We start from the raw sequence: 25,662 nt of genomic DNA, 5'->3' as shown, positions 1-25,662 counted from the left end.
ATGCAGATGGCATGACAAAAAACACAAGTTCTATATTTTCACAGTACAGTTATTAGCAATAATTCACAATTCTTTTGGTAACTGAGGTCATTATTTTAAGTCTATCAATTATACCATGTACTAAATGAAAACAGTAAAAGTTATTAAGGATTTATTTCCATAATTACATATTTCACTCCTTAATTTGCTGAGAGTTAGGATAAGAAAAGAAATGTTACAAATTACATGGGTATATCTGAACATATTACATCAGACAAAAACTGTCAAAAAGTAATGGTTACCACAAAATACTGTATTTTCTGTATTTGTGACTTTTAAAAACCATACATACCTCCTGTTGCAACTCTTCGATGCATTTGTTTTTATTTTCCACCTGTTTCTTTACATTATTCAACTAAAAGAGATATTTCAAACATTAATTAATAAAGTAAAAAATGATTCACTGCGTTACAGAATCACAGAATGTCAGGGATTGTGAATTTTCATACCTTATTTTCTAGAATCTTCAACTGCTTTTCCTTTCTTGACATTTCATTTTCAATACTCTTAGCCTGGAATTATAATTGTGAATCTTTGACTTTTACAAAATAACGTTGGTATCTATTATAACTTTTAAAAAACCAGGTGTGCTTTGAAACTACAGTAAGAAAGTAAAAATATTTGAACATATTTAAACTAAAATTCTACTACATATTGAAAGCTAACCCGTACCCCACCCATCACTAAGTAGGTATATGGAAATAAAAAAAGCTAATTCTGTTTGCTTGAAATCTAACAAATCTGGACTTTTAAGCCTCCATGTAAAGAATAACCATCCCAGCAAAGGTCCTTGTCTTTTAAAATAAAACGTGTACATTGGTTGAGTCGGTAGCTACACTGAAAGAACGGCTCTGTAAGGGATTAAATCCCTATGTAGGGCTTTGCAGAGAACAAAACAAACAAGCTTTACATTTAGATTTTATCCTACGGGGTATGTTATGTATTTTCATGGTAAAGCATACGATATGGCATACATTTTCTTCTCTTTCATCCAGTTGACTTTGAATCTCTTCACCTTTCTTCACCATCTTCTCCTTCAAAGACTCCAGTTCATTTCTAGACACCAAAATAACAAGCATTAGTAAATATTTGCTTAATGACTTTAACTTCTTTTTGCTACTGCTAAATAAACCCATACTTTATTTATAGTTTGTTTAGCTATATCACCTAAAAAAAGTATTAATCTAAAAATCACAGAAAGCAGCATATGAACACAATATTTAGACTGACGCTGAAGGGATCAAGTCTACTTCCTCTAATAATATTGTACATTCATATTTGGTTTTACTTGCCTCAGCTGGTCATTTGCTTCTTCCAGGTTTTCCACTAGCTGCTTTGCATTTTCTTCTTTTTTTCTACTATCCTAAATAAAAACCCATGTAAGTAAAATTGATAAAATTCAAAGTGACATCTTAAAAAATTCAAAGACATCGTAAGCCACGTGTTGACTGGACTTATTCACAAGGGTAACTGCACTTCCTTCGTATCTTAAACACAAAACTAGCCCAGATACTCCACAGAACCATGTCATGTTGCAGTTTTCCATATGATTTATATTGTAAATTGAATGTTGTCTTTTAAACAAGCTGGAAGTTCACAACTTGCCTCATTACTTTCTTGCAGTTTCTTGAGTTCTGTAGCCATACCACTTTTCTCTTGTTCTATTTGTTCTTTTTCTAATAAAAGCTTATTGATAGACGCTGTTAGTTGTTCATTCCTTAGCCTAATTTAAAACAAATGGTCAAGAGGATTAAGAACATCTATTTTGAAATTTCCTTTGAAGTTAAATTTATCCATTACAAAATGTTACTTCACGCTGAAAAAAGCCCAGGCCTGTATCTACAAATTTAAGCTTTGCAGCAAAGTTACAGTGATGCAAAAAGGTACATAAGGAGGAAAAAAACCCGAGAGTCAGCTTTTATATAAAAATAAAGGTTGTTAAACACAATGTAATTTGATATCCAGCTCAAAGCAGGGTTAACAATGAACTCAGAAACTTTCCTTTCAAGTTAACCCAACTAAGTCACAGAGATATGGAACAATTGCAAATATATAAATACAGGAAATGCAATTTATGAATAGAAGTATATAACAGATGTCACACTGTGTGCATAGGTTCATAGATATTTGTATATTAAAGAAACTTCTATATAACACACACAAAAATTAAACTAATACTATATTTTCAAAAATGATCATACGTCTCTTGTTCAAGATCTGTATTCAGTGTCGTAAGCCGATTTAAATAATTTTGTTCCTTTTCAGCTGTACTAGTCAGCTGTACTTTCAAATCATGGATTTCTTTCTGACGAAGAAAAAGAAAGTGTTTTGAGTATACACATGTAAACTACAAGTCATGAAACTCACAGAACTGAACCAACAACCAAAGTTTTAAGACGAAACAAAACTACATGCCATAAATTTAAGATGAAACAAAAATCCATGCCATAAATCAGCCAGAGTGTATCTTGGTCTCTGGTGTTAGTTTTATCTGCCACATATTTGAAAAAGCTCTTTCTGTTGTCCTTGACCCCCCTCGCCAGGTTTAACTCTAAGGAGGCCTTAGCTTCCCTAGTTGTCTCCCTACACCCTCTGACAACAGCCTGATATTCTTCCCAAGTGCCCAGCCCCTCCGGCCATGATCTAGAAACTCTCCTCTTCCACTTGAAGTTGTGTGAGATACTGAACTCCTATATGAATGTGAAACGTGTCCCCTATTCTAACTACCTAGTCTGCAAAAATACTGACAAAATTAGTTTTCCTTTGACACTATTTTAAATAAAACATTTGCTTCAGACACCATAAGCTTTTGCATTCTCCTAAATAAATGAAAAATAAAAAAACCCAGAGAATTACAGTACTATGTAATAGAATAAGCACATATTTTAGATGCATCCCAAACCAGAAAGCAAAATAACTTATAAAAACATGTTACTGTCACCCTTTATTCAGACCTCTCTGATCTGGAGAACACTTTTAGTTTCTTTTTCTCTCTGCTGCAAATTTTCTACAGTAGCCTCAAGACCTTTCTTCTTCTCTAGAAGACCTTCAGCTTTTTCCTGTTTAAGAACAATGGTGAAACTCAGTTTAGAAAATTCAGTGCACAATATATAAGGAAATACTAGGCCTAACTAAAAATGGGAAATCTTTATGTCCAGAGGGAGTGGCATTTGAATAGGTGTGAATAAAGAATCAACCAGAAATGTTGACAAGGAAAATGAAAACAAGAAAAACGGTGGAAAGAATCAAGTCCTTCAAAGAAAACACTGAAATCATCTAAAAGACAGTTAAGAAATTTAGTAGCAACATTAAGACAGTGTTTATATATAGCATTTAAGGTACTTAAAAAGCATGAGAACCTTCATATGAAAAGTAAATTCCATGAGACTAATAAATGAACATTTACCAGTGTTTCTGACAGCTCTTCAAGTTGTATTTCTTTGTCACATTTCAGTTTAGTCATCTCTTCTACAACACATGTAATGTAAAATTAATTGAACAGAAATCAATTTACATAATTAACAGGCAGTATAAAGCATTAATCCCTTGGCAGTACCCAGTTTCCAAAACTTGTGAGATTAAGTTCTGAAATAGTAAAGCTAAATTACAACCTAAATTCTGACTTAAATGTAGAGTTGAAAAAATAATTCAGAAAGACATTAGCAAATATAGATCTGAAGAGAAGCTAATAATTTGTCTTAAATAAAATTCAGAGCCTGTTATATTTTCAGCAATAATGCCTTCAAATAAGCCATGGAATGTTTACAAAGGAGTAATCTGCAAGTATTGATGCATCTGCATTTTTCCAGAAAAAAATCTGGACTGCTTAAGATATTCATATGGATATACTGAAAAAGGAAACCACTTCTTAGTAACTTCAAAATGCTTTCCAGGTGCACACTCACATTGGTATTTTTTGCAAGTTCTGGATACCAAGCTTACCCAGTTCAGCAGACTTATTTCTGAGCTCCAGGGTAAGTCGCTTTGACTCGTCCTCGTATTTCTCCGATCTAAGAAAAAGTAATTTAAAAAACTGTATAGTACAAAGCACTGCATTGGAAACTTAAAAGACAACATGGCAAAGTCTTAGCACAAGCATTTGAAGAACATTTGCCTTTCAACAGGTGGATCGTGTATCTGCCTGCAACATGTATCAAATTTCACTTCTACAACTTCAGAACAGCAGAGCTCACAGTAAACAAGCATATACATACATAACCCTGTATTTCTTAAAAACAGAGTTTTGCTGTCTTAGTTAAGAGCTGCCATCCTCAAGTGCTAATAATTCAAATAATCAGACCGGTGAAGGACTTTAAAAAAAAGAAAAAAATTATTAGTGAACAATTAGTTTTTATTCCTAGCAGTTTGGTAATCTAGTATTTTACCTGTACGATCATTCTTTGATTTCAAACTGTAGCATTTACCTGTTTTGCTCTTTTTGCAGCAAGCTTTTCAAATTGGAAACAGAAGTCTCAAATTCCTCTCTCAGGCACGAATGCAAAGCCTTAGTTTTTTCACATTCTTCCATCTGTGCTTCTTTTTCTGCAGTGACCTGAGCTAATGCCTCCACCGCAGTCTGCAAGTCAGTTTCTAAGCTCTTTTGAGCAATCTACAAAAAAAAAAAAAAAAAAAATCAAGCAATTTCTATAGGAAATCCCATGGGCAAGGCTGCCTGAAGGTAAAGGGGCCCAACATAGTTGGGCGGAGTGGGAGGAGTGGTGACACTGGAAGCTGTGCTGCCATCAGAGACCTGGACAGGCTGGAGAGCTGGGTGGGGGAAAATGTAATGAAATATAACAAGGGAAAGTGTAGAGTCTTGAATCTGGGCAGGAACAACCCCAGGTTCCAGTATAAGTTGGGGAATGACCTATTAGAGAGCAGTGTAGGGGAAAGGGACCTGGGGGTCCTGGGGACAGCAGGGTGACCATGAGCCAGCACTGGGCCCTTGTGGCCAGGAAGCCAATGGTCCCTGGGGTGGGTTAGAAGGGGGTGGTCAGCAGGTCAGAGAGGTTCTCCTGCCCCTCTGCTCTGCCCTGGGGAGACCACACCTGGAATATTGTGTCCAGCTGTGGCCCCTCAGTTCCAGCAGGACAGGGAACTGCTGGAGAGAGTCCAGCGCAGCCACCAAGATGCTGAAGGGAGTGGAGCATCTCCCGTGTGAGGAAAGGTGAATGGAGCCAGGCTCTTCTCGGTGACAACCAATGGTAAGACAAGAGGTAATGGGTTCGAACTGGAACACAAGAGGTTCCACTTAAATTGGAGAAGAAACTTCTTAGTGAGGGTGACAGAACACTGGAACAGGCTGCCCAGGGGGGTTGTGGAGTCTCCTACTCTGGAGACATTCCAACCCGCCTGGACACCTTCCTGTGTAACCTCATCTGGGTGTTCCTGCTCCGGCGGGGGGATTGGACTGCATGAGCTTTTGAGGTCCCTTCCAATCCCTAATTTCTGTGATTCTGTGAAACAAAGGGAAATAATTGTTTCATATCTAAAGTATCAATGATTATTTATGTGATTATGTGTCGAATCTGTTTACACTGGAAAATTATAAGCAAGCTCTACCTCTGCTTTTTGCAAGAAAACATTGGCCTCTTCCAGTTCCGCCCTCAAATGTTCTAGCTTGATCTGGGATTCCTTTAGCATTTCTTCTTCGTGTCCTGAGCAAAGATAAATGCCTACATTTAAGATCAGTGGGGTATTTACTAAAAAACACTTGCATTTCTATTTCACAGATAAATACATTTATACACATCCAAATTATGCTACTAGTCCTGATCCTACACCAGCAGCTTTTGTTCCAAATTAAAAATTGCCTACAGGTTCCCAAAATTCTGCTGCTGACTACTAACAGGGTCAAATCATCATGATTCTGTTTCCTTTACTTCTATAACCAATTACATTTTAACATAGCAGAAAGAACTCTTACTTTTGGCTTCTACTAAGTCCGCAATCTTATTTTTGGATTCCTGCAGCTGAGTCTTGATCTCTCTTATTATATCATCTTTTTCATCACTCTGTATTGTAAGAACTGAAATCTAACAAAATTAAAATAATATCATAAAGAAGTCTAGAAAAAAGGACAGATTGTCATCTTCACTTGTGCACCATGTATGATAAGCATCCACGCTGCTGTCATTCAAGTTAAAACAAGGTGGTCGTTTTTTAGCCAAATATTGATCAAGTCATATTACTCTGGATGGAAAAGCTCTTAAGTTCAAATTCAAAACGTGAATTCCAACAGACCCAGTATACTGGAACATCACTAAACTTAGAATCTGACATAAATATGGCTCCAGTTGTTATTTTTGACCTTTTACTGATGCCGTCAACTTAATCAGACTTTTGTCATGGCTACTTCATCACCACTACAAAAAACCTACTCTAATCTCAAACTCCTAAACTCTCTTACCAGCCTGGGGTCTGATATACAGTATAACCCTTCTTCTCACCTTCCTTCTTACCAGAAATGAACAATATCTTCCCTAACTATAAGGAGTGCTGACTGCTTTGCTAATTTTATGCTCCTGCACAAGCCACTTTTCTAAAGGCGAGCGTATGTATAGCGAACAGAAAGAGTATTCAGTGTTCACATGGTGCTTTTAAATCCTGTCACTAATATGTCCCTTGTTACGATACAGCAGCCTAATTGATATTTTATTCCAAATAAGTAACACAGAAGGAACACACCATCAAAAAGTCATTCGCAATATTAATTTCCATCATTCCAAAATACAAATATTTTACAAACATCAAGGCGCTTTTATTGTTTTCATCTGATATATCAGTAAGTCACAAAAGCAAAACAGAGTTCAACTATTTAAGAAACTGCAAGATTTGTTTCATAAGTAAAGCTGTATATACTAGATTGTAAAACTGAGCAAACCTGTTTTTCCTTCATACTGATTTCCAGTTTGCGTTCTTTTTCAAACTTGTCCACTCTGTCTGCTTCTTCTTTTACTTTTGGGATATAGTAATATCCATAGTTAATACATTAGCTAAAATATACTCCAAGCTCAATACAGTTTCCAGTTTAAGACTGCTTATAACTGTGCAGCTGTACAATTTATTTCCTAATTGTTGAGGTCACGTTTGAAACTATTTTCTAATCAGACAAATTAATTGTTGCAGCAGCTTCCCACAGAATTATTCCATTATTACATGTATTACTTAATAGTTCGTTATAAGAAACGAACAAAATTGCACATGTACAAATGAAACAGGCACATAGGGGCGTAAATGAAGGAAGTATTTAATTAACATTTCTGTAGCTATACACTAGTGAATTATCATTTAAATAAACCAACCACATAAAATAACGAGTCATCTCTAGACTGTATTTCACAGACAAAACTTAAACTTCAAGTGACTCTTTGAAAAATAAAGTTCCAAACCGGATCCAGTAGAAAAAAACGTAAGAGGGCTCAGACATTTAATAGCAGGCGGCAGGAATAAAATAGCGTCCAGCCTGTCCCACTGCTGCCGGTTCACCGTTCCAGCACTTGCCGTCTTTCTGGCCTCAAACTGGGTGTAATAAAATCTATGCACTAAAATCTATGAAGTAAAAAATGTTAAGCCTGCAGTATAAACACAATAAACAGAATCCTCACATTTGAAACACATTTCCAATCTGGTGTTCTCTGCTTGCACACGAAGCTTGTCAAATGCCGTTATCATTTTCTAAAAATAAAATTCAATAGGTCATTGCTGGACCACTCTCCATCATCTTTGCCAAGTCTTGGGAAACAGGTGAGGTGCCTGAGGACTGGAGGAAAGCAAATATCACTCCAGTCTTCAAAAAGGGCAAGGAGGACCCAGGTAACCCTAGACCAGACAGCCTCACCTCCATCCCTGGGCAACTGACGGAACGACTTATCCTTGGTGCCATCTCAAGGCATATCAGGAATAAGAGGGTCATCAGGGGCAGTCAACATGGCTTCACCAAGGGGAAGTCGTGCTTGATCAACCTCATTGACTTTTATGAGGACATAACAAGATGGATGGATGATGGCAGAGTGGTGGACGTGATCTACCTTGACTTGAGTAAGGCATTGACACAGTCTCCCACAGCATCCTCACAGCTAAACTGAGGGAGTACGGTTCGGATGAGCGGGTAGTGAGGTGGAGTGCGAACTGGCTGAAGGGAAGAAGCCAGAGAGTCGTGGTCAATGGGGCACAGTCCACTTGGAGGCCTGTATCTAGTGGAGTGTCTCATGGGCCAATACTGGGGCCTGTATTATTCAATATATTCATCAACAATTTGGAGGGAATAGAGTGCACTATCAGCAAGTTTGCTGATGACACCAAGCTGGGAGGAGTGGTGACACTGGAAGCTGTGCTGCCATCAGAGACCTGGACAGGCTGGAGAGTTGGGCGGGGAAAAATGTAATGAAATATAACAAGGGAAAGTGTAGAGTCTTGAATCTGGGCAGGAACAACCCCAGGTTCCAGTATAAGTTGGGGAATGACCTATTAGAGAGCAGCGTAGGGGAAAGGGACCTGGGGGTCCTGGGGACAGCAGGGTGACCATGAGCCAGCACTGGGCCCTTGTGGCCAGAAAGCCAATGGTACCTGGGGTGGTCAGTAGGTCAGAGAGGTTCTCCTGCCCCTCTGCTCTGCCCTGGGGAGACCACACCTGGAATATTGTGTCCAGTTCTGGGCCCCTCAGTTCCAGAAGAACAGAGAACTGCTGGAGAGAGTCCAGCGCAGGGCAACAAAGATGATGAAGAGAGTAGAGCGTCTCCCTTATGAGGAATGGCTGAGGGAGCTGGAGCTCCTTAGCCTGGAGGAGACTGAGGGGTGACCTCATTCATGTTTACAGATATATAAAGGATGAGTGTCAGGAGAATGGAGCCAGGCTCTTCTCGGTGACAACCAGTGACAGGACAAGGGGTAATGGGTTCAAACTGGAACACAAGAGGTTCCACTTAAATTGGAGAAGAAACTTCTTCTCAGTGAGGGTAACAGAACACTGGAACAGGCTATTACAACAACCTACAATTAATATTTAACCTTTTTATATATATATAACCCAGATCATATTTGAGCCTTTGAACAAGCTACATCACTTACTTCAACATTGTTATTAAGTTCCACGTATAGTTGTCTTGTTTCATCTCTTTCGTGTTCATCTGTCAAAGTAAGAACGTACCATAAAGTACTCTGATGCAGAGCCACACACAATTTATCTCAACCAGAGAAATATTTGGAACAGAATTATAGTTCTTTTCTTTCATGAATTTACAGAAAGGTAGAAGTACTTTTACTTTCATAAATCAAAATTTAAAGAGCATTTACATTTGGTGGACTTCTCTGTGAAGTGAGTACAGGTTTCCTTGAGCAGATTACACAGATGCCTTGAAACGCTGTTTCTAAGAGGGAAAAAAATACTGTAATATGTTGTCACAGGAATGCCCCGCACTTTGCATACCTGTGTAGTAACAACGTAAATGCCCGGATGATCTTTAAATTTAACAGCTCTATGTAACTTCCCTTACTAATACAGTTCTCAGCACAAAACTTGACTATTTTCACAAAGCTATATTTGAGTGCATTACTTACTCTTTCAAGAGATCTTTATTTTCACATATCTCATCTTCCAGTTTTAAACTTAGTTTTTCGTTTTCAAACTGATTTCATAGGGAACAAAAATAAGACCACATTGTTACAGAAAAATATACTAGAAATATACCTTCACTCACATCTGAGCTGCCTTTTGTTATAGTTGGCATGAACGACATACTAATAAACAATCATTTACCAGCAACTGGAACACTTACAGGTATGTTAGTGATATACACCTGTATGTGCTGAATACAGAAATATGCATGAGCATACTTTACACATACTAGGAAGATTAAAGCTTATTCAGTCTTGAACAGGTTTCTGCATACCCACGGTACGATGTGCATGTAAATAATACAAAGATGGAATGCGCATCGTTAAAAAGAGGAAAACCATTTTTAAAAAACAAAATGTTGCTTTTTCCTTTAGTAACAGTAGAGCCATAGGTCACTGGTATCCAGCCAAATGGCTTCTTCGAAGCCGTCACATTAACAATTCAAAATTTATTCTGCCTCTGCAACACTCTTTAATATTTAACTGTATGAATAATAAATTCATACTAAATCAGGAAGAACTTTGTCTTTACATATTCAATGTATATTGTACAATACTGGCCTGCAATTCTTGAATGGCTTTACGCTGTGCCTCAATGATCTTTCTGTTTTCTTGCAGTTTTCTTTCCTTCTGCTTTAGTTCCGATTCTACAGTTAGTTTCCACCGCTTGATCTTCTCAGCCTCTTTGTAGAGTTTTGAATACAACTCATTCATTGTTTCTATAGTCTATTAAAACAGGTTCCACAATTTAATCTCAAATGCTATTTAATTAATAAAGTTTCAGATACATATTTATCTCGGAAATATCGTCATTTTTTTTCCATAGATGGTGACACAGGCTTATATACAATCAGGAATCAAAGTTTAAATCTTTGTGCATCCACTGCATATGTACCAACAGACATTACAGAACAAACAGGAGACATAAACACAAGTGAAAAATACCCCAGTGCCTTCCGATTTAGTGACATTGCTAAATAGATCGCCTTAAAGATAACTATGATAACTGTGATTCAGCTTTAAATAGGAGACAGGAAATTATTATTCCCCTTTGACTCCTTCCTTTAGCCCTATCATATATACTGAAGAGTAGGGACTGTTTGGGGAACAAATTAAGAGGCTCTAAGAAATGAGAGAGATGCAGAGTTTATACTTAGCTGACCTCTTCATCTACCTCAGAGCAAAGTTTTACTTGCTGTGAAATTGCATCTGAAAAATTAAGATATTTTGATCAATGTATTTCTAAAAAAATAACAGCGGAACTGTATTTAACAGTGTTACAGCTATGATATTGTTAAAGTACTCAGGAAAAATGTTGACAATAGCAAACAATTTTAAAAGAATGTGCAAGGTAAATGCTTATTTTAGTCTTACCTGAATCAGAGATTTCACCACAGTTCGGTGTACTTGTTAAAAACGGCATATTAAAGTCATCATCTGGACATTTGTTAAAACCCTGCACAAATTTTAAAATTAGTTTCTTATGGGCAGATTTGCAAAGATTATAAAACCCAGAAAAAAAGTACAGCTGACGTGAGAATAGAATTTTCCATTAATAAATCAATTACCTACAGTTTTCAAAGCCCAAGGTATTGGTAATGGCTTTGGAACTCTCCTGCTTGCTTCTTCACAGTGGCTTTTCAAATTGTTGGCCTTTCTAGTTCGCTTTATAGACCACACTGTGGTCAGTGGAAGATTTTGATGACAAGAACCTCCGAGCTATTGCACAGCCGTGCACAGCTGCGCAGTAAAGGACTCGTTAACCAAAATGACTTTTCTGAAGTCCCGTATTTGATACTTATTTTTTGCTTTATTCTGAAGAGTACTTCTAAAACACATCATGTTTTAGCATGAAAATTTCATTTTATAAGCTGTTTTAAAATTCACATAGATTTGTGTTGTAAATAGTGTAGCTCGTCTCCGCTCAGATTATCGCATTTGAACCTAATATTTCATAATGAGCCTCAACATGAAAAAACATCTTGTTGAATGCAGAGAGCATAGCGACAAAACGTTTTCACTGCACACCTGATCTGGTGGGACCAATAAATCAAATCAAGTAAGGGTATCAGGGTGGTGTATTTCCCCCTTACTGTTCTGAATCACCCACATCAAACGTGTTTATCACTGCAGGTGTACAGTTAAAATACATAGCAGATGCTCGAGAAGATGATTGTCTTTGGTTTTGATAGAAAAAAGTCATGTCTTTGAAACTAAAATTTAAGGTGGTCCCCCCCCCCCCTGCAGCAGCAATCTTAAATTTGCAGAAAAACGAGTTCAGCGCACACGCTTTTACACATATATATGCATGTGCTTTCCAGGGCGGAAGGTTCAGGACTTCGTGTGGGGACAAGCAGCCGGGAGGACCCGTGGAACGGCCCCTTCGCCTCCCGCTCCCGCCCCTCAGCCGCCGCCTCCGGAGCCGCGCACCGGACCGGTTACCTGACACAGCCCCGTTGCCCGAGCGTTGGCTTGTGGTTTCACCGCAGACACCTGCCCACCGCTCAGGCGCGGCGGCACGAACAATTTAAATGGTTTTTCTTTATCCATGGCCTCGGAGGTCTCAGAGCCACCACCTCATAACAGGCGCACTAACGCCCCGGGCTCGCCGGCCGCGCTGAGGGGGGGGCGGGGGGGCGACAAAAGGCGGGAAGCGGGAACGCGCGACCGGGGCGTGAGGGGAGGCGGCGCGCGCCGGGCTGCGCTCGCTCCGCAGCGCTCACTCCTCAGCGCGGCTCCGTGAGGCGCCGCCTCGCTCAGTGCAGGTCCCAGATCTCGCAGAGCAGCGAGGTGAGCCGAGGGTCCTTCCTTCGCCATGTCACCAGCACCTCCGCGTGGGTGTGGTTGAGGGTGCGCAGTTCCGTCAGGCGCCCGATGAGGCGGGCGAAGTGCTGGGGGTCCTCGGGGTGGTGGATTTTCGAGTATTTGTAGAGGATGCCCAGGAGTGGCTCCTGCAGCTCTTCGACGTGGCGCTTGTTCCTCAGGAGCGGGCGGTCTGCGGAGCGGGGCGGGAGAGCGCGGTTAGCGGGCGGGGGGCGGGAACGCGGGGCGGCCGCACCGGGAGGGGACAGGGGGCAGCGCCGGGTGAAGGGAACGCTCGTTGTGACACCCTAACAGGGATCAGCCTCCCAGTTTACCTGAAAAAAACACAGTTGTTGCTACAAGCAGGGCATATTCGGTCTCAGTGACTTTCAGTTCCCCCATGCTTCTGTAGAAGTAAAAGAGCGCGGTGATAAACTCCTCGGTTATACCTTAAAAGTGAAATAGAATAATTAGAATGTTATTTCATAGAATCATTTTGGTTGAAAGAGCCCCTCAAGATCATGGAGTCCAACCGTTTCCCACCCCTGGCATTGCCCCATGTCCTGAGAACCTCATGTCCGTCTGTCCAGCCCTCCAGGGCTGGTGACTCCAGCACTGCCCTGGGCAGCCTGTTCCAATGCCCCACAGCCCTTTGGGGAAGAAATTGTTCCTAAATCCAACCTCACCCTCCCCTGGTGCAACTTGAGGCCGTTTCCTCTGCTCCTGGCACTTGTTCCTGGGGAGCAGAGCCCGACCCCCCCTGGCTCCAAGCTCCTTTCAGGCAGTTGTAAAGCAAAGTAAAAGATTCCCAAGTGTTTTGATTCTGAGGCCTCCATTACCTGTGGTGGTAGTGGAAGTTGGACTCTCTTCATTGTGGGACATTTCCATGGAATAAATGTTGTTTTTATCAAGGTTTTGAACGTGATGACATGTCCCACGATCGGAAAGTCTTATATGACCTGGAGCAAGAGAGATGACAGTTCCCAGCTAAGCTTAATACGGCTGAATATTTATCTGCATCTGCTTTGGAGACAGACACCTGTTAATTTTTCCCAAAGGGAAAAGGGTGGAGGAGCCGACTAGGAGAGGTGCACTGTTAGACCTCATCCTCACTGACAAGGAGGGGCTGGTTGAAGCGGTAAAGGTCAAGGGCTGTCTTGGTTGCAGCGACCATGAGATGGTGGAGTTCAGGATCTCATGTGGCAGGAGCAGGAAAGCAAGCAGAATTGCCACCCTGAGTTTCACCTTCCTGTGTAACCTCATCTGGGTGTTCCTGCTCTGGCAAGGGGATTGCACTGGATGAGCTTTTGAGGTCCCTTCCAATCCCTGACTTTCTGTGATTCTGTGAAAAATATATAGAAGGTATGTGGGCATTACCATTACTATTCTAAGTGCCACTATGCTTGAGTAGGAAATTATTTTAGATCAAGTGAATTAAAATAAGTGGAAGTTGTTTCAAAATGACAAAACCTCCCAGTGGTGTTAATAGAAAGCATGTTAGTCAACTTACTTCCACTTGTTGTTGGTTGGCATTCACTAATTCTTTGGTTATATATTTGGGCTGAACGCAAAAACATTGCCTCAACTGTTGACCCTTTTAGCAGCGCGATCTGGTCTTCACTAGCTAAACTTTCAAATCCTGCAGAGAAAGATACATGTTAAGAATCAAAGAAAGCATAAAATAGTAATTCACTCAAGATGGTATTTTAAAGTCCATGTACTTTCAGAAAATGTCTCTATTCTATGTAAAAAATAGAGAAGAAATCTAATCATAGCTAGCTTTTGAAGTGAATTCTTCTGACTTGTCCTCATGACAAGTAGATGGTAATCCTGATTGTTGGAGTTGGAAGATAAAATAGTCAGTTGAATGAGAGTTTTCTTGGATTCATGCCATCAGTATGGTTTCTGCCTCTAAAAGAAAAAAAAGCCACACTATTCTGTAACATTTTCCAAAGGAAGGAACTTACCTGGAAGTCTTTTTGTGAAATCCACTAACACTTGCACATGGACCACTGCCGTCTCAGAGAGCCAGAGAAAACTTTCCTCAGGACTTGCAGTTTCTTGTAGCTGCACAAAAGAGCATTTAGACACCTGGTATAACCAAGATACAAAGCTTAGGGTAATATTAACTTATCAATGCAGGCGGATTGTTCTGGATACTTACAAACTTCTTGGCTTCCTCAGGGGGAATTGTGTATTTTTGGTGTGCTGCTACGATGTGGTCAAGAAGCTGGTGTTCCCCTGGAGTAAGTTCCATCTTCTCCGGGATCTTTTGAAAAAATAAACCAATCAAGTGGCAGTGACTTGGGGCAAAAATAAATGATAGAAAGAGATATTTGAAACAGAAAAATATCTCACTTTTCCAGATCTTGTTGTAGATGATACACGCTTACTATTCAGTCCTTCATCTTCCAGTTTTATGTTGCAAAGAAAACTGCTCTTCTGTTTGAAATTCTTCCTGAGTCGCTTTGACTTGCACTGTACTTCAGTCAGCAAACCTGTAAGGCATGGAAGTGTGTATCAATACGCATGAGAATTTTGCATGAAAAAACTACTGTGCAATTTTTTTTTTCCAGGGACTGACTTTGGAAAAGGTTTTATCCACATTGATGAGTAAAGTAGGCAGCACGGAAGGAGCACTTACATTCTGCCAGCATTCCCACAGCTTTGCACTTCTTCAGGCGACATTCCTGACACTTCCTTCGCATGTACATGTCCATTTCACAGTGACCACCGTTCTTGCATCGATATACTGCATTTTTGGTTATGCTACGTCGAAAGAAGCCTATGGACAAGGATGGGTTTATGACTGAAGGAATCTAAGGTATTTCATCTCATAATGATGTAAAGAATTAAAGTGTCTTTTGGTTTTGTTTATTTGATTTTTTTTTTACATTACCTTGTTTTTAAATTTGCTTTTTAACAACATAGTTATGTCTTATTCTTTCAGATTAATATTAATCACTGTTTTCCTTACCTGTTCAAGACAGCTCTTATATAGCAAGTTAAAATATAAGTAGCAATTAATTATTACTTGTTTTTATTTTATTTTGATAAGTATAATTAATAACAGTGATGTAAATCCATAATAAATGGTTATGAGAAAATCAGCACCTGCTTAAACAGACGCTATTCTAGTGAATAATCAATGCAAACATCAGTTGTGTGAAATGCTCATATTAAACACAGGCTGTGAAAGCGTTTCTTCAAAAAATGTTATATAAATGTGAATGTTCCTGAAATCAGCTGATCGGAGGCAGCTCAGTGGGTCCTGATTAAGCAAAATCTTTGAGGTACAGAGAAACCTTGTTGGGTTTTTTTTTCTCTCAATCGGGCACTTCCATTCTCGAGAGACCCAGAAGTTTCCAGCAGCCCTTGTGAGAGCGGCTAACGGGGAGTGGGCGTTACCACGGCAAGGGAGATCACACCCCCGCCCCTGGTCTTGAAAAGGCCTCCGGGAGGACAGCGACGTGTCGCTGCCCACCAGGTGCTGGAAGGGGCAGTCGGCTTCTGACGCGGGTGAGTAGCACCCACGCTGTGCTGCAGCAGCGGGTGTGGTAACTCGTGCACTAAGGTATAGAGTTCGTCACCTTTTGCTAGTTAGACTCTCTCACCTATTGTCACTGTCTCATACTGTTGCTGACCATGGTCTCGACCAGAAAGAGAACTTGTCTGAAGAAGACTGTAGCAACTCGGACAGACTGTCTGCCCCAAACCGTGGCTATTCAGGTTTCTGGCTGCAGGGAGTGCCAGAGCCTGCTGCTGCTGGATGATGATGGCCAGCATCCCACCTGTGTGAGGTGTGAGCAGGTGCAGGATCTGCTCTACATGGTTGCAAAGCTTAAGGAGGAGGTTGACAGAAGGTGACAGAACACTGGAACAGGCTGCCCAGGGAGGCTGTGGAGTCTCCTACTCTGGAGGTATTCAAGACCCGCCTGGACACCTTCCTGTGTAACCTCATCTGGGTGTTCCTGCTCCGGCGGGGGGATTGGACTGGATGATCTTTTGAGGTCCCTTCCAATCCCTAATATTCTGTGATTCTTTGGAGTAAGTGTGTTAGATAAAACGTTCCTTAGATAAATTACTGTCCTTTGTAGAAATATCAACATAGACAACAATGATTCTGTTTGCTTAAATCACAGATGTGGAAGGTTACAATGAGCACCGTGGGGCTGTGGTCCTGGGTAGGATATGGATCAGCCTGTTCCTACCTTTGCAGCCTTCGCAGGTGAGCGCGTTGTAGTGATAGCCGGACGCCTTGTCGCCACACACCACACACAGCTCCTCCTGTCCCTTCAGCCGCAGGGAAGAGTGGTGGAATCTTGGCCGTTTCAGTCCTTGGTATCCACCATCATCGACGTGGGGAGCCATGAATGGGGGTTTGGTTAACTCACAGCTGCTGCCGATGCACTGGCTGTCGCTGTATGGGGAGTCCAGCCCATACGGGCTGTACTGGGACTGAGGTGGCGGTGACTGTAGCACTGGAGGAGGAATTGGAACTGTTGAGTATTGGCAGTAAGGCGCAGTCTGGAAATCGGTGTCTTGCAGGTGGTAGTTGATGTGCTCCGGTATGACATCTAGATACAGAAGAAATTGGAAATGATATCACCTGAAGAATATCTCAACATCAGCTACTTGAAAGCTGTAAAATGTTCTATAGATTAAATATTTAATCATAAATATTAGAGGAACACATTTTCAGAAGAGCAGTCTGACACATTCTTTTTAAAGAATGTATAAGCACATCGTAGTATATGTCAGTACACTTTCATTATGGGCCTGATAGTCAAATGTGTAGCTTCTAAGAGCTTGTAAAAATAAACTAAAGTGAAGAAAATTATTTCCACAGATGTTCATTTTACTATACCACTTTTTCAGAGTGTAGAAATTTTGCTTTACTCACCGTAATACTGTATGGGCTCGGGCAGACAGTACCCGTCAGGTACGGTGACAAATGTGTTTGCCATATTCTGCTCCCAGCTGCACTGTTTCATTCACTTTGCTGTGTGACGGACTTTTAAGAAGGCAACCTAGAGAAATGGGAAAGGAAAGGAAACATCATGTGAGAAGGAGTTGCTGGGTAGCTTTACATACAGAGCTAAAACCAGAAAACTCCAGAATATGAAACAGTTTGCACATCATAAGAGAAGCACAAGTGTGTACCAACTCACATCATACTTTCAATGCATGTGACGTATCTTTGGAAAAGAATTCTTTCTCTATGTGTTGTCAGCAGAAGGTGAAAAGATGAAGTGAGGCTGGAATGCTGATTTTTTTGTTATCTCTACTAGTAAATATTTGTTTGAAAGCGAAATGACTCACTGAATCATGAGGTCCTTATCAGTTAGATCAATTTGGCCTGGGCAAAGTCTACATTTTTCCCCAAAAATGTCTATTTGCTGAAGAAATGCATTCCTGGATTCCAGGAGTTTCTTGAAATAAAAATAATAGAAGAACAGAAGCTAAAATAAAATGACACTGATGTAGTCTGATAAAAATATTATATTGGGAGCATGAGTACATATTACTAAATACAAGGTGGACAGCCCCAGCTCCCTCAGCCTTTCCTCACACGGGAGATGCTCCACTCCCTCCAGCATCTCGGTGGCTGCGCTGGACTCTCTCCAGCAGTTCCCTGTCCTGCTGGAACTGAGGGGCCACAACTGGACACAAGATTCCAGGTGTGGTCTCCCCAGGGCAGAGCAGAGGGGCAGGAGAACCTCTCTGACCTACTGACCACCCCCTTCTAACCCACCCCAGGTACCATTGGCTTCCTGGCCACAAGGGCCCAGTGCTGGCTCATGGTCACCCTGCTGTCCCCAGGACCCCCAGGTCCCTTTCCCCTACGCTGCTCTCATTCCCAACTTATACTGGAGCCTGGGGTTTAAAAAGCATTGAGCTTTTTAAAACAAACAAAAACAACAGAGTAAGATATGTATGGAAGGAACTTAATTTTCTAGGACAGGAAAGTCTGGATTATTTATAAGATTGTCTGTCATAGTCACATGTTATGACCTTTGCCTCACCCTTTATATATGAGTCAGTGAGCAATGGAGCAGCCGCCTCCAGACTTGAGGAGTCGCTGAAATTTTGTGATGCACTATACGCTGCTCTCTGAAAGGTTCAGTAGCCACCCTGAGCCACTGGCACTGAGCCGTGCCCCGGAGCCCACCAGACACTCAGGAACCTTTTGCCGAGCAGACGAGTACATTCTGTGTGCACACAAAGCTCCGCTCTGCGCTGGGACGCTGTGGGATCCTTCACAGAATGTCGCATACGGGCCCAATTGTAATTTTCGAAACATAATAACTTGGACAAAATTGCAATAAGATTGGAGTAAGAGCTTTGGGTGTTTGGGGCAGTTATAGTCATATATATACATTCCTAAGGATGAGGCATAAAGGTCTATCAGCCTAAAGTAGAAGTAGCTGAAAACAAAACAAGATGAATGTTTTAAGACCTTGTTTCATAGAATCACAAGCAGTAACACAGTTAGGATGAAAATCTTCAGTCCTTAGTCAGACATACTGACCTGCAAGAACATGTTGGATGCATAAAGGCGCATGGTGCTTCCTGCTTTCCCTTCTTCTCAGTTACTTCTGAGGTGTTATTTCTGCTGGGCATTTTCATATGTGAGATCGCGATCGTGGGGGTTGTTTATTTGGTTGGTTTTAATTTTAAAAGCCTCTACAAGCAAGATAATTTTTTTTTTCAGAAGATGTGCCCTAGACTCTGGGTTGCTTAATCACATTTGAAAATGTTGCGCTTTTACAGGCTTAGTTTTGACAGTAATCAGTCTTCTGAATGAATAGCGTTCAATATAAGTTGAAATATATGTTGATTCAAGCAGCTCCTTATCCATCTAATACAGTAACTCAGCGACATTAAGGTATTAGTCCTAACTGAAATACTTCAATTTATCAAAGATGGAAGCCATTAAAGAAAGAAAAAGCCATTAATTTATAAAAGGAAAGAAGAATCGCAAACCAGTCACAGAATGTACACGTTCAGACTAGAATACGTACTGTACATCTGCTTCTTGTTATTTATGGTGAAAGATGTCGTTTTAATCATTTTTATTGCTATAAAATATCGTATCATAAAGTAACATATCATCAACTTCTATCATTAAATTTATTGAGATGCAAAACGTACTTGTTGTAGAAGAGGCTCCAGGGAGCTCTCTCAGTATTGACAGTACTTTAACTGCTATCGTAAATATTTTGACAGTTGAGTCACAGGGAAATTTCTTGTTTACAGGGAATTTTAGGACTCAAGCTGAAGGTCTTCAACATTTATTTAACACACCTTGTGGCACGTTAATGATCATGTAGTGGAACTAGACAGCTCATTGCAATCTCGATGGTAATCACGGTACTTTTTTTGCTTCTGGAGAGCATAGCTTAATTTTTCAATTTGTGACATTTCTACCAAAATTGAAAAAAATTTTAACAGAGCACAATTGGTGACAACTCTGTGTGATGGCAGGTGATGCAGTCGCTTCACTCAGGCAATTCAGTAATCACTGGTTCCTATCACTAAAGAATGATTTTGCAGGGAAGTTGTAGGATCCTCTGATTGATCCTATATGCAGCTTACATGCATTATTAAGGATTTATCTGTTTCTCCCAGTTTTAATGTGCCAGGAAGCTCCCAATGCTGCTGTTTGAAGAAATCCGCTTCTCATTAAACATGTTCCTTCCCTGTCATATAATAACCATGATAGGAATTGGCTCTATATGTCAAATGTAGTAATAATGGAACAAATTGTTGGGAGCAGGATACCAAATTTAAAAGCGCACGTTGTCTGTTTTCATTTAGTCAGCCGTTTAAAAAGAAAGAACAAAAAAGGAAAAAAAGAAGAAAAAAGCCCAATGCCTGAAATATTTTCACATGGCAAATTGTTTATGGCTACAGCAACAGTTTTATAATCCCACAGCATTTGAAGAAGTAAGTGAAATACTTACGGTAGTTCCAGAGAGTTTCTTGCCTGCAGAGCGGAGCTGGGCTGTCGCGCTGATCCCGGCTCTGAGTCCAGCTGGAGCAAACGGGGCCTTTTCCCTATTTATCAGTTTCTGTGCACACACGGGGCTCCAGACACTCCGCAGAGCAACGCGCCGGCTCTGAGACACAAACTTCCCACACAGCCTCCGCTGGGGTCGGAGCAAGGGCAGCTGTGAGTCCACATAAATCAAATAATAACTGGGTCATCAGGGACAGAGGCCAGAGGGACCCTCACGTCACTGTTTCCCAGAGTTCTCCCTGCCCAATTACTAAATATTCTGCTTTCTTGATAGAATTTAAAATTCTCCCATTTTGATTGCTTAACATTGACATGTCTGAATGCTGGTGGATAACATTTCCTGGACAGAGAAAGTATTGCAATTGGATTATTTGTAGATATATACATGACATAATAATTGAATTTGGAAACACACGGCTAGGCCAGTATCTCCAAATACAACACACCTTGTTCTCCCTATTCTGTGACAAGGGGCAATGGGTTCAAACTGGAACACAAGAGGTTCCACTTAAATTTGAGAAGAAACTTCTTCTCAGTGAGGGTGGCAGAGCCTGGCCCAGGCTGCCCAGGGGGGTGTGGAGTCTCCTTCTGTGCAGACATTCCAACCCGCCTGGACACCTTCCTGTGTAACCTCATCTGGGTGTTCCTGCTCCATGGGGGGATTGCAGTGGGTGAGCTTTCCAGGGCCCTTCAACCCCTGACACTCTGTGACTCTGTGATTCTGTGAAGTTGTCTGTACAATCTTCATCATTGGATATTTTGAAGATCAGTTTGGGCTACCTGATAAAACTTATGAATTGTTCTCTCTGAGTTATTTTGGTCTGTAAAGGAAGAGAAAGGACTTTTTGAGATCTCTTCCAGCTCTCTTTTCTGTTATTTTCCTTACATACATCAATTTTGTAAAACACTCCGATCAGTAACATGCGTAGTGCCATGTAAATGGGCAAAGGAAAGAATGCTATACTTGAAGCATGCTTTACTAGAGGTGAGTAAACAAAGTGTTACTCATGGATACAGCCTGAAAATGTTAGATGACCAAGTCCATGTCATGAGCCAAAATCTAGAAGTGCCACTGAAGTGGAGAATAAGGGACACGCATGTTTTCCATGGAAAATAATCAGGTCTGGTGACATTGGTCTGACCTGAACACCGTGCATTGCGCCGCTTTTGTGGCCTCTTTCCATTGTTAGCGTAAACTGTGAGCTCCTGTGGAGTCTCATCTACACACCATGTCTGTCTTTGTGCAGTGAGGTCTAAGAATTTGGTGGGTGCTGAAACTGCAGATCAAGAAAGAGCTTCCCTGGGCTGATACCTGTTGAGAGAATTCATTGTCAAGCTAAGCAGAATTCTTTGTTCATCGGAACTAGAGATTCCAGATCTCTCTAACTTGTTTGGTATCCGAATAGTTAAAGGAAACCGTATCTACTCCAGCTGGATCTTCTCTACATAACTGACCCGTTCGGCTTGATCTGGTAATGGATTGTTTACGTAACTTCAGTAATTAACCACTATCAGCCTCATTAATGAAACATAAACCACCTCTTCTGCTCATTTATAAAGTATTTGTCAAACAAAACTTAACCAAGGGGCAGGATCTCAGCAAAGTAACGGTCTTTTGAAAGCTACTGAGACTGACTGGAAGTCATGATGGTCACTTTGTTGTTGTTTTTCAGTAAAAATGAACCAGAAGCGATGGCATTGTCTATTGCTTTTGGCTAACTTCACACAAAAACATCTGAGATCTGTCACATGAGGTCAATGATGGCTGGACAACTATTTTGGCCACTTCAGTACAAAATACTGATGTTCCAGCTCATTACTGTAAATCATTAAATGATGAAAGCAAGAGTCAAATACTAAACAATTGGCAGCCTTTGGAAAATTAATTGCTAATTACAGTAATTGTCGTTATGTGTGAGTTAAAGGTTATATTGAAATAGAGATGCACTGGTGTTCAGCAAGGCACAATGTGAAGGAAAGTGAAGATACAAACTAAAGCTTGATTACAATCTCCTGCAATGATTTCAGAATCGATAATTCATAGAGAATACTTGTAAATGTAGCTTTAAGCATTGAGGTTCTTAAATGACTGTACTTCTTTGTAGGTACAGCAAAGAAAAGCCAAGTCCTGGAACCACTTTCCATAAAGCAGAACATCTTGACACCATATTAAGCATTACAAAATAATGATATTGGAATCCCTTGGTCAGCATTTTATTGGCAGTGGCGTCTTGCTGCTGAGAGACCAAAATAGCTGGATATATCCATTTATCAGTGAGAATGTTTTCCTTTTTTCTAGCCTGGATTCCATCTTAAGGACATTTGTTTTAATAGCAAAAAAAAGAATATTAGACTCGTAAATGTTAATGCTGTGGTGGAATTGGTCACTCTTCAAGATTTATCAAAGCAGGGTGATTAAGATGAACAATAAGACTGAGTTTCCTGGTAGTAACTTTTGTCACAGAATGCCTCTTTTCTGCAACAGTGATCCACCTGGAAGTATAAGCTGGAAGTGCCTCCTGGTTTGTGAGTCTCTGTGCTACAGGTTTTGTTGAGGACAACACTAGTGAAACTGTGACCGTAGCTGATGACTGTGTTAACACCGTCACTTAATTTGAAAAGCAAGCGGTCAGGAAGCGTTGGCGTGTGTGGTGTGACAGAGGAGTCTGGTTTGCTTTTTAACCGAGCTGGAGTTGCTGAAATGCTTGGCTGTTAGACACCGAAGGAAAGACTTGTAGGGGAAATTCAGTTTTCGAAAAGCTAATGGCCGCTGCAGTACTGTGTGGGACTTGCACTTTCAGACACTCACCAAAATTTTTCAAACAGTGCAGACGACACTTAGAGTTAACATGGTTTTACTGGACGCCCCAGAATTATCCTAGAAATTTGCCCTTTATTTTTTTACCTACTTCCAGATGTTGCCATTTTCTAACCATCAGTTCCTCTTTGCATTATTATCCATCATTTACTCCACTGCTGGTTTCTGGATAAGCTACGGGCGTTACCTCTTGCACATTGTTTTACCATCCTCAGCACGGATGCCTGAACTCAGCCCAGGTTTGCAGGTACCATGTTGTGCTCAGGATTCTGTGCTGTGCCTGTTACCAATCTCTATTTTTTCCGTGCTGTTGGTCTATCTAGATTTCTTTCCTTTTTGATTTCCCTGCAGTGAGCAAGAGCTTCAGCTGTACTCAGAAATGCTGTGTATTTATTCCATCGCAGAAATACTGTTTATGATTTTGCAAAGATGGCCTAGAAATGGTCTTGGTTCTGCAGCAGCTTGGCTGGTTTGGAGAGCCTCAATATGCTTCTATCTAGCGTATACTTCTCCTGCTAGAACATGTTCTGTTTGACAAAATACAGCCATGTGGTTAAGAGTTATTAAAAGCATTAAAGCATTAACCTCTTGTAACCTCATTTTTCACTTTGTACACATACATAAGTGTTTAATCGAATTGAAGTTAAACACTAAAAAGTTTGAGAGGCCAAATTTATACATTCTCTTCAGTTTATACAGAAGTGATGTGATAAGCCAAAGGAATTATAAGACACCACTACTCAGAAAATGCTCCACTGATTTGTTTAAGCTCTGTTGCCACATCCTAGAAGTTTTGGTGACGAGCATTCCCAGCATTTAAACCAAGGAGCTTTGTCCTACTGGGATCCAATCTGTGTCCTGGCGCCACACTAGCTTGTTCTTCTGTCCTTTGGAAGTTGAACAAATGATTCTGTGTCAAAAGATCTGTGGAGAGGGGGTGAGGAGACAAGACTCAGCGCTGTGTGGCGGTGGGACCGCTGTCTCCCGTCTTCTCATTCTGCGTTTTTATTTCCAGCAGCCAGAGTCCCACCGAGGGACGGCACCGATGGCCCTCGTCCCCCTCGCTTGTCTCTGCTTGGCACGGAAGGCCAGGATGTCATCTCTGAAGCCAGGGAAAAGTGAGTATTAACTCCTAAGTGTAAACACAAGGAATAGAACAGGCCAGAGATTCAGCCACACAACCCAGGTGCGGAGTCTGCTGAGGTGTAACGAAGGACCGGAAGGTAAAACATGCTACAAAGCATGGTCTGGACCTTGAGTGCCACACAACTTACTATAAAGCAGCCTTACATTTCCCAAATTTGAAAAATATATCTCATACTTTACTACTTAATCTGATTCTGATTAAATACTCCAGATGCTTGCTCTATTATCTTCTGGATTGTATGAATGCTTTGAGATTGTTGCTGATATAAATTTATCTTATTCAGCACTTCTGCAGTGTGCTTGATTATCTCTGGGATCATAAAGATACTTTTATCTGATAAAGCATCCTGGGTTTTTCTTATGTGTCTGCCTGAATGGGATTTAAACTTGAAAGATGACTCATGTCAAAGGGAGTCCTGTTAAAACATTATTGTTGAAAACATTATTAGTAAGGTTCTTAATACTAAATTAAAAAGCTTTGTGGCACAAAGTTAACAAAGCATCAAGGACATCACGGATCACCAACAGTAGCTTTAGTTAGCAAATAAATATCAAAGCAGCAAGTCAGCATTACAAAGCTTGTTATTTTAACTTGAGTGGAGGATGTTTACTGTTAAAAGGGACAAACAAGAATGTCAGATAAGATGACAGCTCAACAGATCTCAACCCAGAATTTATCACACACTGTTTAAGGGAGTATTTAAAAAGATTACCCGGACCCCCTGGGGTCAAGGCCAGATGCCCTTCTGCAAACAGCCTGCCCCACACAGAGCAGCGTCTGTTTGAACCAGAGCCTTTCCACACGGGTTTCCTCTCGCAGAAAAGTGTCGTGATGCTTCTGAGTCACCACGTCTGAGAACACGGATCTCTGTGGGTGGAAGAGTTTCTGTCATGGAGAGAATGTGCAGTGTTGGGCTGGTATAAATAGAAGTGCATTACGATGGTGGAGGCATTAACACAGTGCAGATCACTTTGCGGTGCTGTTTTCCAAGGGAAGTTGGTGTCTGCTCCCCCCAAAAGTCAGAACCACAGAATCATTGTGGCTGGAAGAGCCCCTTAAGATCATGGAGTCCAGCTGTTCACCCACCCCTGTCCCTGCCCCATGTCCTGAGAACCTCATGTCCGTCTGTCCAGCCCTCCAGGGATGGCGACTCCAGCACTGCCCTGGGCAGCCTGTTCCAATGCCCCACAGCCCTTTGGGGAAGAAATTGTTCCTAAA

The 25,662-nt window shown here is 41.0% G+C and overlaps 2 protein-coding genes and 1 long non-coding RNA gene across 10 annotated transcripts in view; 1 reads left to right on the top strand and 2 right to left on the bottom strand.

Annotated features, from left to right (window-relative positions):
- SYCP1 (synaptonemal complex protein 1) overlaps positions 1-12,409 on the bottom strand; it is a 19,320-nt gene extending 6,911 nt beyond the window's left edge. For 2 of the 8 annotated variants that reach the window (XM_021298298.2, XM_065038785.1), the window contains exons 1-21: positions 12,097-12,409; positions 11,029-11,110; positions 10,817-10,863; positions 10,216-10,380; positions 9,598-9,665; positions 9,334-9,407; positions 9,109-9,167; positions 7,647-7,716; positions 6,923-6,996; positions 5,966-6,074; positions 5,602-5,696; positions 4,464-4,648; positions 3,982-4,049; positions 3,446-3,507; positions 2,994-3,098; positions 2,241-2,344; positions 1,645-1,762; positions 1,332-1,402; positions 1,014-1,095; positions 489-551; positions 332-394 (exon numbers count right to left, since the gene is read on the bottom strand). In XM_021298298.2, the coding sequence (XP_021153973.2) occupies positions 332-394; positions 489-551; positions 1,014-1,095; positions 1,332-1,402; positions 1,645-1,762; positions 2,241-2,344; positions 2,994-3,098; positions 3,446-3,507; positions 3,982-4,049; positions 4,464-4,648; positions 5,602-5,696; positions 5,966-6,074; positions 6,923-6,996; positions 7,647-7,716; positions 9,109-9,167; positions 9,334-9,407; positions 9,598-9,665; positions 10,216-10,380; positions 10,817-10,863; positions 11,029-11,110; positions 12,097-12,204 (1,872 nt within the window). In that variant the 5' untranslated portion in view covers positions 12,205-12,409. Of the gene's footprint in view, positions 1-331; positions 395-488; positions 552-1,013; positions 1,096-1,331; positions 1,403-1,644; positions 1,763-2,240; positions 2,345-2,993; positions 3,099-3,445; positions 3,508-3,981; positions 4,050-4,463; positions 4,649-5,601; positions 5,697-5,965; positions 6,075-6,922; positions 6,997-7,646; positions 7,802-9,108; positions 9,168-9,333 lie in introns of all 8 variants that reach the window. The other 6 variants (XM_065038783.1, XM_021298302.2, XM_021298301.2 and 3 more) reach the window with 6 other exon arrangements.
- LOC135576049 (uncharacterized) lies at positions 12,312-25,662 on the top strand. The gene is made up of 3 exons (XR_010467626.1): positions 12,312-12,444; positions 15,033-15,280; positions 24,313-25,662. It is a non-coding gene; the product is annotated as an uncharacterized LOC135576049 (long non-coding RNA).
- On the bottom strand, positions 15,054-20,642 carry LOC102098548 (bile acid receptor). The gene is made up of 4 exons (XM_013369661.3): positions 20,424-20,642; positions 17,360-17,486; positions 16,668-17,033; positions 15,054-15,241 (listed from the first exon to the last, which is right to left on the bottom strand). Exons 2-4 carry the CDS (start codon positions 17,448-17,450, stop codon positions 15,054-15,056), a joined length of 645 nt encoding a protein of 214 aa, XP_013225115.2. The 5' UTR covers positions 17,451-17,486; positions 20,424-20,642.

This window comes from Columba livia, chromosome 22 (genome assembly GCF_036013475.1).
Source record: "Columba livia isolate bColLiv1 breed racing homer chromosome 22, bColLiv1.pat.W.v2, whole genome shotgun sequence".
NCBI lineage: Eukaryota > Metazoa > Chordata > Aves > Columbiformes > Columbidae > Columba > Columba livia.
This window is presented reverse-complemented; position numbering and strand designations above follow the sequence as displayed.